Source organism: Dryobates pubescens, chromosome Z (assembly GCF_014839835.1).
Source record: "Dryobates pubescens isolate bDryPub1 chromosome Z, bDryPub1.pri, whole genome shotgun sequence".
Taxonomy (NCBI): domain Eukaryota; kingdom Metazoa; phylum Chordata; class Aves; order Piciformes; family Picidae; genus Dryobates; species Dryobates pubescens.
Genome location: NC_071657.1, coordinates 3,048,015 through 3,068,508, shown reverse-complemented (window position 1 = coordinate 3,068,508; position 20,494 = coordinate 3,048,015). Strand labels below are relative to the sequence as shown.

Genomic DNA, 20,494 nt, shown 5'->3' with positions numbered 1-20,494 from the left:
CTCAACATGACACAGATCCAAATGATAAATATTAATGGCAGTGAAAAGCAGCTGCTGGGAAAATGTGATCAACCTTCAGTGTTACAGGTGGCAACCAAAAGTGCTGCACTCAAATAAAGAGCGAAAGATGAGCCAGCAGCACCAGCTATGCCAAGGAGAAAAACAAGAGCTTTGATGACCTCCTTCCCCATGGCAGGGGGCTTGGAGTAGATGATGTCTGAGGTCTCTACTTAAGCCATTTTATCATTCTGTGACATCAGCATGCATGAATGAAGCATGCTTTTGCAAGCAGGTGCATGGTTTCTTCAGCAGAAGATGATGACACCCACTTAACCTTTGGCTCTGTCCACTTTCTGTATGTTTGGTACCCCCCTGCTGACATTAACATAACAGCATTAAAAAGCCCAACAATAATGATAATAATAATAATTAAAAGAAAAGGTAAATGCTTACTACCTACCTGCAAGCTGAGCTGTTATAGCTTGGAAAGGAAGTTTCCTGAATGTGTCCATGAGTGGCTGGACTTTCTCTACGCAGACAAACTCATGTTTGCCATAGTCCACCTCATACACTGACAAAAACCCATTCCTAAGAATTCCTTTTATGATGACCCTGTACCACCTACAAAGGGGGAAGACAAACAAAACCAAAACCAATCTGAATTTGTATTCACACACTTGCCTCCCAAGGCACAACAAAAGTCACATGCAAGCAACAGATCTTAACCCACAGGCTTCCAAGACCTGGGACTGCGTGACCGGAAGTCAACTCTTCCAAGTGCAGTCTGGAAACATCTTTCAGACTGCAACCTCATTTACTCCTTTAATCTCTCAGATGCTGTTGGACAGCTGCCACCTCGTTAACAATGCAGACAAAGCAGAGCAAGGCTTGCCTAGCTTAGCAGAGCTAAGCTTGCCTCCCAAAGACTCTGTTTTTAATTTATCTACTTACTGATTTCCAATTTTAGCTGCGTACAGCTTGTTTTTCTCAATGTTCACAGGTTTCTCCTCTGCCCTGCTGTAGTAGAGGATCATTTCTTCCATTAGGGCTTCCAGATTATGTAGCTCCTTCCAAGGCTGGACAATGAAGTGACCTGGATGGCAGGCTACCGAGACATAGACATCCATGAGCTCACCAGTCTTTGACAAGGGCAGAGGTGGAGGCATATCGAGGGTGGGCGCCACACTGCTGGGCTCTCTAGCTGCATCAGAGAGGCTCTTTTCTGATTTTCCACTGGCAAACTGTAGAGCTGAGACAGTGTCACTCGTCACTTTGGTGGAGCTGGTTCCACTGGGGGTGACACTCAAGAAAACATCCTTCTGATGCTTCCACAAGTCTGCATTTTTGATCTGCTGGTTGATGCTGTGATCCGCGTCTGAGAGATTCCCCGGAGGGAACAGGTAGATGTGAGCCATCCCCTTTGACCCGTCCTGTTTGACCAGCTGGGGAAACAAAACACACTCTGACCCCCCACTTAACAACTCTTAAAAGGCACAGCTGATGTTGCACACAAGTCTAAAGCCTGTAACAGTTCACAGAATCACAGAATTAACCAGGCTGGAAAAGACCTCAGAGATCATCGAGTCCAACCTGTCCCCCAACACTGTCTAATGAATGACACCACGGCACTAAGTGCCTCATCCAGACTTGCTTTTAAACACCTCCAGGGATGGTGACTCCACCACCTCCCTGGGCAGCACATTCCAATGGCCAATCTCTCTTTCTATGAAGAAATTCTTCCTAACATGCAGCCCAAACCTCCCCTGGCACAGCTTGAGACTATGTCCTCTTGTTCTGGTGCTGGTTGCCTGGGAGAAGAGACCAACCCCCACCTGGCTACAACCTCCCTTCAGGTAGTTGTAGAGAGCAAGAAGGTCTCCTCTGAGCCTCCTCTTCTCCAGGCTAAGCAACCCCAGCTCCCTCAGAATACAGGAGGGTAAAAAACAGAATGAAGGGAGGAAAAAAAACCCAAAATTGCAGGGTGGAAATCCAGAACTGGGGGTGGGGGGAACCAGAATTAGGGGAGGGAACCAGAACTGGGTGGGGGAGGAACCAGAATGGGGGTAGGAAACCAGAATGAAAGTGGGAAAAAAACAGAAGAGTGGTGTGGGGGTGTGGTGGGACACAGACCAGAATAAAGGGGAGAAGGCAGGGGGGAACCAGAATATGGGGACACACACACACCAGAATAAAGGGGAGAAGGCAGGGGGGAACCAGAATATGGGGACACACAGACCAGAATAAAGGGGAGAAGGCAGGGGGGAACCAGAATATGGGGACACACACAGAATAAAGGGGAGAAGGCAGGGGGGAACCAGAATATGGGGACACAGACCAGAATAAAGGGGAAAAGGCAGGGGGGAACCAGAATAAAGGGGGACACACACCAGAATAAAGGGGAGAAGGCATGGGGGAACCAGAATATGGGGACACACACACCAGAATAAAGGGGAGAAGGCAGGGGGGAACCAAAATAAAGGGGGACACACACACCAGAATAAAGGGGAGAAGGCAGAATAAAGCAGGGAGGGGAGGAGAACCAGAATAAAGGGAGGGGGCAGCCAGAATGAAGGCAGGGAGGAAAACAGAATAATGGGGTGGGGGGAGAGAATAAAGGGCAATGGGGTGGGGGGACAATAAAGATGTGGAAAAAACAATAAAGAGGGGGAAAACATAAAGGGGGGTGGTGGGGGTGGGAAGCTTCCAAGCATGTATCATGCATAATTTTCAAGTAGCAACAACAATTCATTTACCAGCAGATGTGCTACACTGATAGTAAAGCACTGAAATTTTGAATTGGTAAAGATCCTGGCAGTTCTTCACACATTCTTCCACTGATTTTCCTAGCCAGGGACAAAAACTTCCTGCAATTACAGCACACATCTGTCGTCTGCTGTTTAATCGAGCAAAAAACACAGCACCAAACAGAGTATCCTGGAAGAGGATGCTCAGAAAAAGCTAAATGCAACAAGCCATTAAGTCACAGACCAGAGGAGCTGTGCTTCTGGCCTCCAATGTCATAAAGCAAAGCAGAAAGGCAGAGGGAAGCTACACAACACTTCTTCAGAGTGCTGTGGCAGCACCTGGAATCAGATTTTGAAGGGGACATTAGCTTTCAGCCTGTAGCCCGTAAGAGATTTCACCTTAGAGGGGTGTTTGCAGTTCCATTAAACTGGATACCTTTCAAACAGGAATAGTTTAATCTCAAAGGTAACAGTAATTCTAAGTGTACAAGAGGATATTTCTGGACTAGAAGGGGGGGGTTAAAAAAAAAAAAGGCAAAAATACTTCAAGCTGCTTTCCAAGAAGAGAAGAGGAAAAGGCTATGTCCACAAGAGGCATAAAAAGAACTTAATCTTAACTCAATTTTTCATGTGGTGAATCACTAACAACTGTACTCCTGACCATCAGCACAATGTGAAAGGCTAATGTGAATGTTGCTGAACTCTTCAGGGGGAAAGAGCAGCTTTTAACAGGCTTAAGCAAGTTAAGTTTTATGCCAAGCGTCCTAAGGAAAGGACTCTGTGTCGAATTTATGCCCAAGGGCTGGCTACAGACTTCTAAAGTTCTGTAGCAATGTGGTAGGTTGAGAGAGGGCTTAGCTCTCCCTCCTCCACAGAGTAAGAAACCACAGCTAACTCAGTCGAAGAGCAAAAGCTATATATTTACAAGCATATATGGAAAGCAGGTTATATATATAACACAATATATACAGGTATTTACAATATATACACAGAAATACACAGCAAAGACAAATAACACAACAAAAATCCCTCCCTCAGGGAGGGATCCCCTCTTTGGAACCCCCTCTCTCCCCCCCCTTACCTCCCTTTTTCCCCAAAAAGGGGTTAGAGAGAGAGAAAGGCAAGTTACTAAAGAAAAGAGTTGTTAGCAAGCTTCAAAAGCCCATGCAGGATTAGTGTTTGCTTATCTGAAGGCCAAGTCCAGCAGTTCGCAGAAGAAGCAGGCAGGGAGAACAGGCTGAAAAACCAAACTCCCCCAACTCCCAAACCGAACTGCACTGAGGAAAAAAAAAAATTTTCAACCGCTTCACAATCTAAAGCTGAATTTTTGTTTATCAACCAATGAAATTCGTTTAGAATATCAGAATGTTTTGGTTCTAGTACCAAAAACATTAGCCAGTGTGTTCCAGCAGTGTTTGTTCTTAAAGGCACAGCCTCAAACGACCACAAGCAAAAACAAATTTCACAGGACTATAGAATGCTTTAAGTTGGAAGGAACCTTGAAAGGTCATCTAGACTCACAGCCCCTCACTGTGAGCAGGGACATCTACTTGACCAGGTTGCTCATGAGCCCCACCAAATCTGACCTGGAATGTTTCCAGGGGGCATCTTCCACCTCTCTGGGCAATTGGCACCAGTGTTTCACCACTCTCAGTGTCAAACATTTCCTCTAGTCTGAATCTCCCTCTTTTGGTTTAAAAGCATCACTCCTTGTCCTGTCACAACAGGCACTGAGAACAAGTCTTCCTTGTCAGCTGCCTTGAAGAAATGAAAGGCCACCAGAAGGTCTCCCTGGAGCCTTTTCCAGGCTGAACAACCTTAACTCTCTTAGCCTGGCCTCACAGCAGAGGGGTTCCAGCCCTCGTATCACTGCTGTAGCCTCCTCTGGCCCCAGCTCCAACAGGTTGATATCCTTCTTGTGCATGATTTGTGCAAATCTGATGAGTGGTTACATTCCCTAGGGTTATTCTTTCAATGCTCTTCCCACACCCTTCTGGATTTCAAGTTCCATTTTGACTCTTTACCTTCATGCTAAAGTCAGGACAATTCATTACAGTGTCTCTCAGGCACAGCACAGCATCTGGAGTCCACATGCCAGTGTTAGGTGGTAAATCTGCCAGGCAGCATTTTACAGCCTAAGGACAGAATTAAATACATGAGGTGTAATTTAGTGACATGGAAACCAGTGCACAGGCTCCTACTCACATGAACTCCACTGATGCTGACAGATTCAGCCATGGCTGACACACACAAAAAGACAAACCCAGCTGTTAACACAGAGTACACAGCAGCATCAGGTCAATACACAGGACCACATGATTATTTACTTCAGCAAAGATCTACCCTCAGATACACTCCAATGCTGAATGCTACTGAACAGAATTTCAAGCAGCAACACTACAAACACTGCCAAGAGATCACAGAATTCTTTTGGTTGAAAAAGACCTCTAGTACCATTGAGTCCAAGCATTGACTTAACACCACCATGGACATTAAACCATGTCCCCAAGGGTCATGTCCACAGGTTTCTTAACATCTCCAGGCTTGGTGACTCCACCACCTCCCTGGGCAGCCTGTTCTAATCCCTGACTACTCTTGCAGCAAAGAAATTTTTCCTAATATCCAACATAAACCTCCCCTGGTGCAACTTGAGGTCACTTCCTCTCATCCTCTTACTTGGAAGAAAAGACCAACACCCACCTCACTGCAACCCCCTTTCAGGGAGCTGTAGAGAGCAATGAGGTCTTCCCTCAGCCTCCTCCTCTCCAGACTGACCAATCCCAGTTATCTCAGCTGCTCTTTATAAGGCCTGTCTTCCAGACCCTTCACCAGCTCTGCTGTCCTTCTCTGGTCACTCACCAGCAACTCAGTGTCTTGATGGGTTAAAAGCTAACCTTGCTAGAAGAGATTAGCTTTAACAAATCTTTATACCTGAGGAGGTATTGCAATCACTTCTCTGAGGAACTGTGGTGGGATTTCTCTAAGTTCTGACACCTTCACAGTTGCAACTGTTCCAGTATCCATGAACTGCACATCAAGTGCCCTTCTAGTGTGAATAATCCTTATCTGAAAGAAGAAAGAAAGGGCACCATTTTGAGGTTTAAAAACCTAACAATGAGGCAACACACTGTAACAGGTTCAACAGAAACCATGGGTTTGAATTTAGATGAACAAAAAGAGCCATTTCTTTATGGGGAAACTGCTCTATGGCTGCTCTTTGCATGCTTCTTACCTCCACACGTGCCAGCTTCCCTTTGGAAGGAAACAAGCAGATTTTGCCACAGAAAGGCAGTGATACATTAAACTCAGATGCCTGCTGCAAACAGAAGAAGGGGAAAATAAAAGGAAAAGTTAAAAGCACAGAGCTATTGCTATCTGGCACTCACCCATTTCAAAAGCTACACATGAAACAAAGAGTTCTGAGAGGTAAAAAAATACATTAAAATATCTTTCCAGCCTGAGAAGCATTTCTTACCATGATGGTTTAAGCTTTCCCAACTGGTAAAACTTTAATTCCAAGCTGTGTTAACTTACAGGGAAGCAAAGAACAAGAAATGCTGGAGGAAGAAGAACAAGGCACATTTGGCATCACAGAATCTGAAAGCACTGACCCATTACTTTCATGTTCTGAAAGGCAAAAGCAGATTAGAGCTGTTACAACCAAATAAGCTCCTACCTTATACACTGGAACACATAATCTGTAGAGGTATTTAACAACCCAAATTTACTACTGACTCAATTGAATGTGTCACAGAATCACAGAATGGCTTAGGTTGGAAGGGACCTCAGAGATCATCTACTTCAACCTCCCCACCATGGTCAGGGACACCTCTCAACTAGACTCAGCTGCTCAAGACCTCATCCAGTCTGGCCTTCAATATTCTCAGGAAGGAGGCTCAGCCTCTCTGGGCAACCCATTCCAGAGTCTCACTGCTGTTGCACTGAATAACCTCTTCCTACGATCCAGTCTAAACCTACTCTTCCTCAGCTTCAAACCATTTCCCCTTGTCCTACTGCTAGACAGCCTCACGAAAAGTTCCTCTCCTGCCTTCCTGTAGGACCCCTTCAGGTACTGGAAGGCAGCTATAAGGTCTCCCTGGAGTCTTCTCTTCTCTAGGCTGAACAACCCCATCTCCCTCAGCCTATCCTCATAGCAGAGGTGCTCCAGCCCTTGGATCATGTTTGTGGCCCTCCTCTGAACTCACTCCAACAGCTCTGTGTCCCTCTTATGCTGGGGACACCACAACTGGATGCAGTATTCAAGAGTGGGGTCTCACAAGAGCAGAGTAAGAGGGAAGAATCACCTCTCCTGACCTACTGTCATGGGAGTGACATCCACCACAATGGTCCTAAATAACAAGACAATGGTTGCACTGTAAAAAGCATGAAGAAACTCCATTTCAAGACCCATCAACACCTTAGCCTGTTTACATCCTCAGGAAAACAAAACACCCTCAAGCTGCAAAGTCAAGGCATTAAAGATTCTTTGCTAGCCACAAAACCTCTGTCCAGAAAATATGGATTTTTCAAACACCTGTCTGGCTGCCTGCTTTGTCTTGCCAAGTATTTCAGGGTTCTACACACTTTCCTTCAGTGTTTAGCTCACTTGAAACTGAATCTCAGTAACTCAGACATAGAATCACAGAATTGTTAGGGTTGGAAGGGACCTCACATGTTCAATATAAAGTATTTGCAGATGGTCTGTGTTCTACAACCAGTGTTAAAGCTTCACCTCCACACCTAAAAACACTCTGACAGGAGTAGTTTCACAAGCAGCACTCTAACAGGACCTTCAAGAACCTGCATTTCATGGTTTGATTCTCTAAGGCTCAGCTGAATGTTGAACAAATTAGATTCTCTTAAGAATTCCTCTCTTTTATATAACTTCTCTGGAGTCTAGCAAGGTTGCTGCACTGTTTGCACATGGCTGGTGGAACATCAGACTTCTCTGCCACATGCCTATTTTAAAGCAACTTGAAGACTTCTGAAAACACCTCCTATACACCAATTCCAGTTGAAATTAGCCATGACATTCAAAAGCTTTTCCATCTAAACATAAAAAACTACTTTGCTGTGAGAGTGCTGGAGCCCTGGAGCAGGCTGCTGAGAGAGGCTGTGGAATCTCCTTCTCTGGAGAGATTCCAAACCCACCTGGACCACCTGCTCTGGGTGACCCTGCTTTAGCAGAGGGGATGGACTGCATGATCTCCAGAGGTCCCTTTCAAGCTCTACCACGCTGTGATTCTCCAGTTCTAAGGGCAAAAGGACAATCTATGCTGCAGATCAGATCAAAGCCACCAAACCTCCAAGGAGGCTAAGCTACAAAGAGCAGAACTTGCTTACAGTGTTTTATTGTCAACTTGCATGGTGTGCTGTGAGCCAGGCTGTTTTCATACCTCAACTCCATCATGCAAGTAGAACTTCCATTAAAAAAAAACCAACAACAACAAAGACAAACCAGGCTTTAAACCCATCTGATGTAGTTTGCCCTGGAAGCTTCCCATTACAAGCCACACTGTTACAGTTCTAACTACTGAAGGAAAGCTGTAAGCAGTTACTGAAGCCTTAGAGACAGCTTGTAAGCAAGAAGGAATCAGAGATTTTCATGCTGAAGGATGCCCTCCATAAATCTGGGAAGAGAAATTATAACCTGTTTTGAATAGTTTATGGCTGCCTCAAACTTGAGATTTCCACAGTATCACAGTACATTAGAGGTTGGAAGGGACCTCCAGAGATCAAGTCCAGCCCCCCTGCCAGAGCAGGATCACCCAGAGAAATCCACACAGGAATGCATCCAGGTGGGTTTTGAAAGTCTCCAGAGAAGACTCCACAACCTCTCTGGGCAGCCTGCTCCAGGGCTCTGTCACTCTCACTGTAAAGAAGTTTCTCCACATGTTGTGGTGAAATCTTCTATCTTCAAGCTTGAACCTGTTGTTCCTTGTCTTATTACTGTGCACCACCAGAAAGAGATTAGCCCCCTCCACTTGACATCCACCCCTCAGATATTCATACACATTGATGAGACCCCCCTCCTAGTATTCTCAAGACTAAAAGCAGCCCCAGGGCTCTCAATCTCTCTTCATAAGGGAAATGCTCAAGTCCCCTAATCATCCACGTGGCTCTCCATTGGACTCTCTCCAGCAGGTCTCTGTCTCTCTGGTACTGGAGAGCCCAAAATTGGACACAGTATTGCAGGTGTGGTCTCAGCAGGGCAGGGCAGGGCAGAGCAGAGGGGTAGAAGAACCTCCCTAGACCTGCTGGCCACACTTTCCTTGCTGCACCCCAGGAGCCCATTGTCTGCCTTGGCCACGAGGGCACATTGCTGTCCCATGCAGAACTTGCTGTACGTGACTGGTACGCTCTGAAGAAAACTAAATGACTTCACCTCTTCTCTCACCACAGAACCTACCTTGTAATGGAAGAAGTCTTCTAGTTTCTGCAAGATTTCAGAAAGTCTGGACAAGCCTTTAGAGGGAACTTGGCAATATAGGCTTCCATCAGAGAAAACACTGGTGACCCTGACGTTTGTGTAGAGCACATCTACCTGCGATGGTTAAGAGTTTGTCAAGGGGGAAGAGAACCACACACACAAACTTAGCACACTGCAAAGTACTGAGTTTTGTCAGTCTAAGACCTTAGCAGTCAATGATTTTAACTAGGAAGGAAACAGGAAAATGGTACCTTTAAGTGCAGCTCAAGGGACTTGTCATACAGTGCCTTCAGACAAGTAGCGTTGATGTTGATATCGTCTTCTCCCGAAGTGTCATAGAGAACAAGAAGAGGAACATCTCCCCTCTCCAGTATTTCCACAGCAAATATCTTGGAGCATGTCTGTGATTCCACAGCCTTTACCAGGACAGGATCATCACAGAAGACTTCCAGTCCTGTAAGACATGTCATACTTTCTATGTATCACTGTATGTGAAAGAAAAAATAATAACCAAGCCTGTGTCCGACCAGGAACCTCCCCAGGAATCAGGATGTAGCAGGAAGGCTGTACTGCAACCTGGCTGTACTGCAATCTTGCTTGCACTGACAGATTTGTACCTTTTTAACAGAGAAAGAAAGAAAAAAGAGGAGAGAAAAAAAAAAAGAGGAAAGAAAAGAGGAGAGGAAGATGAAAGGAGAAGGGGAAGACGAAAGGAGGGGAGGAAGACGAAAGGAGAGGGGGAAGACAAAAGGAGAGGGGGAAGACAAAAGGAGGAGAGGAAGACGAAAGGAGGAGAGGAAGACGAAAGGAGGAGAGGAAGACGAAAGGAGGAGAGGAAGATGAAAGGAGGAGAGGAAGATGAAAGGAGAGGAGGAAGACAAAAGGAGTGGAGGAAGACAAAAGGAGTGGAGGAAGACAAAAGGAGTGGAGGAAGACAAAAGGAGAGGAGGAAGACAAAAGAGGAAAAAAGGAAAAAGAAGAGAAAAAGGAAAAAGAAGAGAAAAAGGAAAAAGAGGAAAGAAGAGAAAAGAGGAGGAAAAGAACAAAGAGGAGAAGAAGAACAAAGAGGAGAAGAAGAACAAAGAGGAGGAGAAGAAGAAAAAAGAGGAGAAGAAGAAAAAAGAGGAAAAAAGGAAAAAGGAGAAAAAGAAAAAAGAGGAGAAAAAGAAAAAAACAGGAGAAAAAGAAAGGAGAAAAAGAAAAAAGAGGAGAAAGAAAAGAAGAGGAGAAAGGAAAAAGGAGGAGAAAGGAAAAAAGAGGAGAAAAGAAAAAAAAGAGGAGAAAAAGGAAACAAAAAACCAGGAAAGAAAAAACAGAAAAAGAAAAAAAGAAGAAAAAAAGGAGAAAAAGAAAAAAATAGGAGAGGAAAAAAAAATAATAATAAAAATGGAAAAAAAACCAGATCCCCTAAACAAACAGAAATATCCTCTACAGAAAGAGTCCAAGCAAATAAGTAGAGAAAGAAGGAACACTAAAATAATCCAACCAAACCAAAAAAGCTCATCCATGGCAATTTTACATCCTTGAAAATTAACTTTTTTAAGGCAGAAATGCCAGTTTGTTTTAGGAAGGTAAATACTTTCCAGGGCAAGAGTCACTTTGACATAACTAAACAGGATCCTATTTAGGGCTGTTGCCTGCCCTGGCCACAACAGGTGTGCCTCATTTCTTGTACAAGCAGCTGTGCCTGTACATAGCTTCACACATCAGCAAAGTTTCCTTTGAGTTCTTAAAGCCTGCATAAATCAAAGGGACAAAGACATCCAAACCAAGTACAGAAACAACTAAGCTCCATCACAGACACAGACAGCAAGGTCCTCTAATATCAAAGTTTCTTTACAGAACTCTCCTCCACATCCTTCCTTTATTCCTCTTCCTTCTTTCCAGGAGGACCTGTGTCTGCTGAGACTAGCTGTCTCGGACAAAAAAAACTAACACCTGTTTTTCTCTCACCTGCCAGTTTACATTTTGCAGCTTGAAATGGAAGAGAAGTGAACTGTTTCTGCAGTTTGTACACACTGCTGCTCTCAACAAGCTCACTGAAGCCGTGGTCAACGTAGCACACCTGATAATGGAAGAGGGAACAAAGGTGACAGGTCACGAATGTAATAGTAAATGTGTTTCCTTGAGTCTAGGGAAAAGTGTGCTCAGTTACCACATTCTCTGTGCAGCCACAGAAATGTCACTTTTCACTGGTTTAGTACGACACAATGCCATTAATCCCAGCTTTATTTCACTGCTTCGGAGTTTTCAGGGAAAGCCTCCTTGTCAAGACCTCTCTGTCCTGTTTTGGGCCCCTCAGTTCAAAACAGACAGGGATCTGGTGGAGAGAGTCCAATGGACAGCTACTAGGATGATTGTGGGGACTTAAAGATCTTTCCTGTGAACAAAGACTGAGGGGCCTGGAGCTGCTTAGTCTGGAGAAGGCTGAGAGAGAGGATCTTATCAACATCTATAAATATCTGAGGGGTGGGTATTAGAATGAAGGTGCCAGGCTCTTTTTGGTGGTGCCAAGGTCAAGGAACAACAGGTACAAGATGGAACACGGGAGGCTCCACCTCAACATGAAGAGAGACTTCTTTATGGTCAGGGTGACAGAGCCCTGGAGCAGGCTGCCCAGAGAAGTTGTAGAGTCTCCTTCTCTGGAGACTTTCTTAACCCACCTGGATGCATTCCTGTGGGGACTCCCCTGAGAAGGGATTTAATCAATGTTTATAAATATCTGGGAGCTGGGTGTCAGGAGGGAGGGGACAGGCTCTGCTCACTTGCACCCTGTGATAGGACAAGGAGCAGTGGATATAAACTCCAGCACAGGAGGTTCCACCTCAACATGAGGAGGAACTTCTTCACTGTGAGGGTCACAGAGCACTGGAACAGGCTGCCCAGAGAGGTTGTGGAGTCTCCTTCTCTGGAGACTTTCAAGACCCTGCTGGATGTATTCCTGTGTGACCTGTGCTGGATTCTGTGGTCCTGCTCTGGCAAGGCTTTGGACTTGGTATCTTTGGGGGTCCCTTCCAACCCCTAACATTGAACTGTGACCCTGCTTTGGCAGGGGTTTTGGACTCTATGATCTCTGTAGGGCTCTTTCAACCCCTAACATGCTGCAATTCTGTGATCCTCTGCAACTGCTCCACAGACTCTCAATAGGGAGCAGTGCTTGGAAGGACTCAGCACATATCACCTCAAACAATGTCAGAAAGGTTTTGAGAGTGCTGAAAAGTAAAACACCCCTGGGGTGCCATTCTATGTTTTGCCTTTTAACAGCATTAAGAGAATGATCTGGATTTATGCTTTGTTACAAACACCACAGCCTGTACGAGATACCAGTAAAGAAACTGCTGACTGGCAGCAAATAACTGGAGCTAAAGAGAGAGAAAGAAGGCTTTGACAGGGATCATGCAAAATGTCTGCATACCAAACACTGAAAAGGGAGTCTGAGCACTGTTTCAGAGGATAACCAGCAAATGCTGCAGTAAACCAGTACCCTTCTTTTGGCTGACAGCTCCAGCTATACCTCCATTGGAGGTGAGCTTGCTACCAATGTTCTTCTCACTTCTCTAAACCAAGCAATCCCTCACAAAACCAAGCTCTGACACACCCCTCCAAGTTCCAGCTGAAAGGAGTAGCACTAACTTTCAGAAAAGTTTAAATTCTATTTCAGTATTTATGAAACCATCAACTTCAGAGCTATGTTAAAGCAGATCTGGGTAAAATGTCACCTAACTGAGGGGAAAAAATCCCAAACAGAAAGTTATTATTAATGTTTGACTAGACAAGAAATAATTGAAAAACCTTTTTCATACCACAGATTCACTGAATGGAAGATCTAGCCCAACCCCTGCCAAGGCAGGTTCACCTAGAGAAGGTCACACAGGAACACATCCAGGTGGGTTTTGAGTATCTCCAGAGACAGAGGCTCCACCACCTCTCTGGGCAGCCTGTTGCAGTGCTCCAGCACCCTTAAATTAAATAAGCTCCTCATGTTCAGATGGAACTTCTGATGTTCATTTCATGCCCACTACCCCCTGGGCACCACTGCATCCTGCTGATACCCAGCCTTTTAAGTATTTGTGTGCACTGATGACACTTCCCCCCCCCCCCCCAGTCTTCTCTTCTCCAGAGTAAAAAGATCCACTCATAAGAGAGATGTTTTAGTCCCCTAATCATCTTTGCAGACCTTTGCTGTACCCTCTCCAGCAAGTCCCTGTCCTTCTTGAACTGGGAAGCTCAAAACTAGACACAGTATTGTCACCACAGCTAACAAGAAGAGGCTGTCTGGCCTGGCAAACATTTAACAGGGGAGTCAAAAAATCTCACAGGGGTTTAAATAAAATGCTGCCTCTAACTCCCAGAATACCAGATCTACCTGGAAGGGAACACAATCACGCTCTCACTGTCTTGCTATTTAGTGCATGTAATAGATACTTCAGTACAAGACTTCAAACAAGGCCTATCAGCAAGTGAAATTTGTTCTTTCCCTTCCTTTGTCCCACTCCAAATAGTCTTAGGAGGAATGAGTCTAACAGCACCATTCACAGATTCATAGAATGGTGTAGGTTGGAAGGCACCTTGAAGAGCATCCAGTTCCAACCCCCCTGCCATGGGCAGGGATGCCTTCCACTAGATCAGGTTGCTCAAGGCCTCATCCAACCTGGCCTTGAAAGCTCCACCAGAGGGGGCACCCAAAAACTCCCTGAGCAGACTGCTCCAGTGTCTCACCACCCTCACCGTAAAGGATTTCTTCCTATCATCCAAGTCCAAATCTATCTCCTCAAGCTTAAAGGCATGCCCTCTCATCCTGTCACTACAAGCCCTTGCAAAAAGTCACTTCCCTTCACTATGAGATGCCCATTTTTCAACACTAAAGTGCCACAGGGCCCAAACTCAAGCTATTTATGGGGAGAAAACTGAAAGACTGTTCAATTTTGTCAGCTGCCTAACTTCAAAGAAGTCTTAACTTCTGATGAAAGTGAAAATAGAAGTACTTCAAGAGCAGGAAAGGAGAGAATGCTAGTGCAGTGAACTCAGGACTGTGCATCTAAGGGCAAAAAAAAGACTATTCCAAATGTTTCTCCAAGTGCCCCAAAAAGTAATTGCTTGCCTTTATTTTGTTGTCTTCTAGAGAAATTATCCGGGCACGCAACCAAGCATCTTCTTCAGCGTGTACTGCAACCAGCTGCCCCACACTCAGGACATGAGCTACTGACACCCTGCTGTTCTGGCTATAGAAAGCTTTCATGTCATCTTCCATTTGCTCCTGGGCTGAAGAATAGTCTTTGCCCACGTACCTGGAGGGTTTTACAAAACAAACAAAGTAAACAACCACCACAGGGAGTCAGGACGCAGCTCCCACAAAGCTGAAACGTTTATGTGCAGACATGGACAGGCATTTTGTAAGCACAGCAGTATCCAAACTCTGTTCCCCCTCAACAGGGTTGTAAGAAGAGTAACTGACATGAAATGTGGTATTTTTACTGACAGCTAAACGTGCTCCAGCAGTGCAGAATCGAACATGCTCAGCTAGATCTTTACCAAGAGCTCTGGATTGCTACAACCATGTGAAGCAGCTTGGCCACATGAGCAGAGCACTCTCTGGGACCAAGCAAGAAAGAACTTGGTCTCTTCTCCCAGACCAAAGAGCTTGTCTCTTCTCCCAGGCAACCAGCACCAGAACAAGAGGACACAGTCTCAAGCTGCACCAGGGGAAGTTTAGGCTGGAGGTGAGGAGAAAGTTCTTCCCAGAGAGAGTTGTTGGCCATTGGAATGTGCTGCCCAGGGAGGTGGTGGAGTCCCCATCCCTGGAGGTGTTCAAGAGGGGATTGGATGTGGCACTTGGTGCCATGGTCTAGTCATGAGGTCTGTGGTGACAGGTTGGACTTGATGATCTTTGAGGTCTCTTCCAACCTTGGTGATTCTGTGTGTATAGGTCACCTCTGAAGTTACTCATTCACAAAACACCATCTTCATCAGGTTGTCAATAAGGTTGATTAAAACAAGGTGTTTACAATAGCCTCTCAAGTCAGCTGTCAAACCAGGTGCTGTTTACGCTCAGCCTTCAGAACAACCCTGGAATTAGGCTGCTGACCTAATGGTTCATATGGCAGCAGCTGGTGTGGCATAGATCTTCTTTAATAAACTCTGTGACTGTAAACTCCAAATGGGGAGTCCTGAATGCTTCAGAAACAAGATTAGAGCAGATAAAAGGAAAACTTATTCCCAAATGCTTATTAGTGGCTCCTACTTAACTTTTTCTTCAGTACTGCTCATTTTGACCATACAGTTTGGATTATTCCCCCTGTTAAGACTCCAGGTTTATTCTGGAGGTCTGTCATGTGCCTAGGGTTACTGCACTATCATATATTATGCTAGTTTTGTTACACAGATAAGATTAAACCAGATCACACTCCAGGGAACCCTCCTTTTCCTAACCTCAGCACCTAACTGCCATTGCTTTTCAGAGGGACAGCCCTTTATGTTTCTATGTAAGCACCCACCTGCTTGGTAATGGACAAGGAACAGGGTGGCAGTCACACATGTGCCACTTTATGTCTTAACACTTGTTTCATAAAGACACTCAACAGTATCTTAACAGAATGCAGAAGGACCAGAATTTCCTGCCTCACTCACTGTTTTCTGGCCACAGGTGAGAACCCTACAGAAGAAATGTTTTGGGCTGCTCGAAGCCAACTGAAAAACCATTGGTTAGATTCTTTGGCAAAGAATCTTGGAAGAAAAACTACCCCAAAAAAAGGTGTGTGAGAGACAAATCTCTATGTGCAGATGGCCCAAGACTGCAAGTGTGCTTCCAGTACCATTTTTCAGTCATCAGCTGGAACCAATCAATGTGTCCAGAGAAGGACAACAAAGTTGGTGAGGGGTTTGGAGCACAGCCCTGTGAAGAGAGGCTGAGGGAGCTGGGGTTGCTTAGCCTGGAGAAGAGGAGGCTCAGGGGAGACCTTCTTGATGTCTACAACTACCTGAAGGGAGGTTGTAGCCAGGAGGGGGTTGGTCTCTTCTCCCAGGCAACCAGCACCAGAACAAGGGGACACAGTCTCAAGCTGTGCCAGGGGAGGTACAGACTGGATGTTAGGAAGAAATCCCTCACAGAGAGAGTGATTTGCCATTGGAATGGGCTGCCTGGGGAGGTGGTGGAGTCACCATCACTGGAGGTGCTTAGGACAAGACTTGATGGGCTGCTTGGTGCCATGGTTTAGTTGATTAGATGGTGTTGGATGATGGGTTGGACACCATGGTATTGAAGGTCTTTTCCAACCTATTCTATCCTATTCTATTCTATTAATTTCTATTCTATCCTATCCTATCCTATCCTATCCTATCCTATCCTATCCTATCCTATCCTATGCTATCCTATCCTATCCTATGCTATCCTATCCTATGCTATCCTATCCTATCCTATCCTATGCTATCCTATCCTATCCTATCCTATGCTATCCTATCCTATCCTATCCTATCCTATCCTATCCTATCCTATGTCAAGGATTGCTGCTGGACTGTGAAAGGAGCAAACACATAAAGTTCAAGACTGAGCATTCCAATAGAGAGAATGCTCTAGAGAGAAAAAGCATATCTAATATTCAGCTTTAAGGCCACTGGGTTGGATACTGCTGACCACCAATGAGGAAGGGGAGCATTTGTTGCCACAGTGAAAGACCTGTAAGTGACCTGCACATAGACTTACTTGAATCCTAATCAGTACCTCTGAGAATGATTTAAACTACCTAATGAAAGCTAAAGCTGCAGAAGCTGGGGGGTGAAAAAAACCCAGCTCAGCACAGTTTATGACCACACAGTTGCTCAGTTCATCATTTGAAGAGATGTATAAAATTTTAACATTAGTCTTGCTTTGAAATCATTTTCAAAATTAAATGCCCTCCTTAAAAAAAAATATAAAAATAAAAAGGTGTTTGGGGTTTTTAGTTTGGGTGGTTCCTCTTTTCTTTTTTAACTAAGATTTGTGCATTTTATCCCAACAGGGAAGCACAGAAAGCTTATCATGGTATTTGTTGGAGCACCACAATAACACGGGTGTAAGATTCATAGAGTGGCTTGGGTTGGAAGGGACATTAAAGATACAACCCACTTCTTCCCACAGCAACCCCATGCAGTGCCACAGGCTGGGGTCAGAGTGGCTGGAGAGCAGCCAGGCAGAAAAGGACCTGGGGGTACTGGTTGATAGTAGGCTGAGCATGAGCCAGCAGTGTGCCTAGGGGGCCAAGGCCAATGGCATCCTGGCCTGCATCAGGAACAGTGTGGCCAGCAGGAGCAGGGAGGTCATTCTGCCCCTGTACTCTGCACTGGTTAGGCCACACCTCGAGTCCTGCGTCCAGTTCTGGGCCCCTCAGTTTAGGAAAGACATTGAGACTCTTGAAGGCGTCCAGAGAAGGGCAACAAAGCTGGGGAGAGGTCTGGAGCACAGCCCTGTGAAGAGAGGCTGAGGGAGCTGGGGTTGCTTAGCCTGGAGAAGAGGAGGCTCAGGGGAGACCTTCTTGCTGTCTACAGCTACCTGAAGGGAGGCTGTAGACAGGTGGGGGTTGGTCTCTGCTCCCAGGCAAGCAGCACCAGAACAAGAGGACACAGTCTCAAGCTGTGCCAGGGGAGCTTTGGGCTGGATGTTAGGAAGAAGTTCTTCACAGAATGAGAGATTGGCCATTGGGATGTGCTGCCCAAGGAGGTGGTGGAGTCACCATCACTGGAGGTGCTTAAGAAGAGACTGGATAAGGCACTTGGTGCCATGGTTTAGTTGATTAGATGGTATTGGGTGATCACAGAATCATAGAATCACCAAGGTTGGAAGAGGCCTCAATGATCATCAAGTCCAACCTGTCACCACAGACCTCATGACTAAACCATGGCACCAAGTGCCATGTGATAGGTTGGACTTGATGATCTTTTCCAGCCTGGTTAATTCTATTCTGTTCTAATTCTATTCCACTGTGCTCTATGCACTGATCAGCAGCCAAACCAAGCAACATTAGCAGGTTACTGTAGGATGGAAGGAAGCTCATCTGTCCTCAAAAGTGGTAACTGCAGTGTAATCTGAACACAGTCAAGTCAACCTTGTGGGCAAAGCAGCACCCAGGGGCAAAGCAGCATTTAGTTAACATGGAACACTACTATCTGTTAGAGTAGAGCTACTTTAAATAGTCTTCCAAAGTCAAGTCAAATCTGTTTGATTCTCACACAACTGATCATCTCAGCACAGAAGTTCCAGGAAATGTCCATTTAAGCAGACAAAAGTGGGGCTTTTTGTTTGGTTGGTTTGGTTTTGTTGTTGTTGTTTTTCTCCTCCCAGTTTCACTTTCATAATAAGTCAATTAACATGGGGGGAACCAAAATCAGTGTTCCTTGATAAATCACAGACATTTGGATATATTTCTGGGATGCCTATCTGGCAGTTTTAGGATATTTAATGTGTTTTCTGAGTGCAGGCAGAGCCATCTGGATAGGGAAACTTATTCTGAGGCAGTGTCATATTCATCACCATAGAGATCTATCAAGTTTCACCTGTAAGCTTACCACAGACAATCATGTTAGGAGACAGCATGTGGAGTCCCCCAAATTTTGTTGCTATTGTAGACACTCCAGTTGCAGAGTTTCTGCTGACTTTGTGAAACAAATAAAGCAAGCCCTGCAGCCTCCTGCTTTCCATTCTCTTATGGCACACCTGCACAACATGGATGTGTGCATTCATAAACAAAGCACATAAAGAAAAGATAGGACTGAAGTACAAACTTACCTAATGAGGACCTCATTAGTGTTTTTGAGTTCTAGCACTATGACAGACACAGATCCTTCTGATGGAATGATCAGAGGAGGAACAGTTACATTCTCTGGATACTGGTCCTTGGCTTCTTCATGCTGCTGCTCAGCTGTGGCCTTCCCACTGCCCTGCCTCTGGAGTTTTTCAGCGGCGTTCTGATTTTCAGCAGTGCGTCTTTGGGGTTTGGCATAGAGGATGGCCTTCCTGGGGACTTCAGAGACATAGTCCACCACACAGACATCTGAGAGCAGGTCCAGGTTATTTAGAATGTCTTCTGGGAATTTTGCTTGGTAAGTATCTTGGTACAGCTTGGGAAGGGCATTAGCCCAAAGACCACTGGAATACTTCAGCAAGATGTTAACAACTTTCTGCTTGAAGTCACTACTAAGTGGTGCAGGTGTGGCCTCCACGTTTAGTTTTGACAAGGGGTCTGCTTTTGGAGAAGTAACATTCTGAGATGCCCTTTCTCGCTCTGGTGTATCACCTTTTGCTCCTGGTGCATGGCTTTTTGCTTCTCCTTTCTTAGGAGGGTAAAGAAGCCCGTCCGTCTGATCACCCCGACGTACCTTCTCCACCTTGGAAAGCAGAAAGGGGAGTCAACAACCAGATGCACCTCTGAGTCTAAATCATTCTGCCAGCTACGTTTTTACAACACTCATTTTATACAGTGGACATCCACAGGGAGCTAAGCCTGAGGCAGGTACTACAGGGCAGTATTTCTGGTAATGCCTCCCCCTCCAGTTTGAAGGACACCACACACAGGACTACACCAGGGTGGGGCAAATCTCTCATCCATGCAATACAACTTGGACTTGCTTCCAAAGAAGTATCTCCCTCTCTTTTCTCCTAGAAGGACCATAAGGTGGTCTTCTGGTCTCTCTTCTCACATGCAATAATTGACAGGAGAAGAGGAAGCAGGCTCAAGTCATGCCAAGGGAGGTTCAGGCTGGGTATTAGGAACAATTTGTTAACAGAAAGGGGTGTCAGGCACTAGAACAGTGCTGCCCAGGGAGGTGGTGGAGTCACCATCCCTGAAGGTGTTTAAAAGACTTGTGGGTGTGGGCAGAGTGACGTGGTTTAGTGGTGGCAGCTTGGCAGTAGTGGTGGGATTGTGAGCTCTAGGTGAGGACTTGACCATCTGAAAGGCCTCTTCCAAGTGTGATGGACACTTTCCATAAGTCCACTTTTTGCACATTAACCACTGATCTCCCATACAAGTAAGCAGATAATAAACAGCAGTTTCTGCCTCAGTTTGCTGAGGGAAAGGGGATTTGATTGCACACTTCACTAACAAGAGGACACCTGTCAGGCAGCACTGCAAAGGCTGCCTGCTGTGACAACAGATGCAATTCTGAAACTGAGGAAGACACTACTAGATCATAACAAATTTAACACTAAATTTGATTAGGCCATTCTAAACCATGCCCACAGCCTCCTTCCAGATCCAGATGTTTTGCCAGTCCATATGTCCCTACCCTTTGCTAAACTCAACTACAAAGATTATAATCTGAACTCTCAACCTTGGAAGCACCATTTGAG

The 20,494-nt window shown here is 45.4% G+C and overlaps 1 protein-coding gene across 4 annotated transcripts in view; it reads right to left on the bottom strand.

Annotated features, from left to right (window-relative positions):
* TDRD7 (tudor domain containing 7) overlaps positions 1-20,494 on the bottom strand; it is a 53,767-nt gene that overhangs the window by 2,335 nt on the left and 30,938 nt on the right. For 3 of the 4 annotated variants that reach the window (XM_054178884.1, XM_054178886.1, XM_054178887.1), the window contains 10 exons: positions 18,932-19,530; positions 14,276-14,462; positions 11,128-11,239; positions 9,426-9,628; positions 9,154-9,288; positions 5,977-6,060; positions 5,676-5,810; positions 4,769-4,879; positions 952-1,442; positions 461-621 (listed from right to left, as the gene is read on the bottom strand). In XM_054178884.1, the coding sequence (XP_054034859.1) occupies positions 461-621; positions 952-1,442; positions 4,769-4,879; positions 5,676-5,810; positions 5,977-6,060; positions 9,154-9,288; positions 9,426-9,628; positions 11,128-11,239; positions 14,276-14,462; positions 18,932-19,530 (2,218 nt within the window). The remainder of the gene's footprint in view (positions 1-460; positions 622-951; positions 1,443-4,768; positions 4,880-5,675; positions 5,811-5,976; positions 6,061-9,153; positions 9,289-9,425; positions 9,629-11,127; positions 11,240-14,275; positions 14,463-18,931; positions 19,531-20,494) is intronic. The other variant, XM_054178885.1, reaches the window with a different exon arrangement.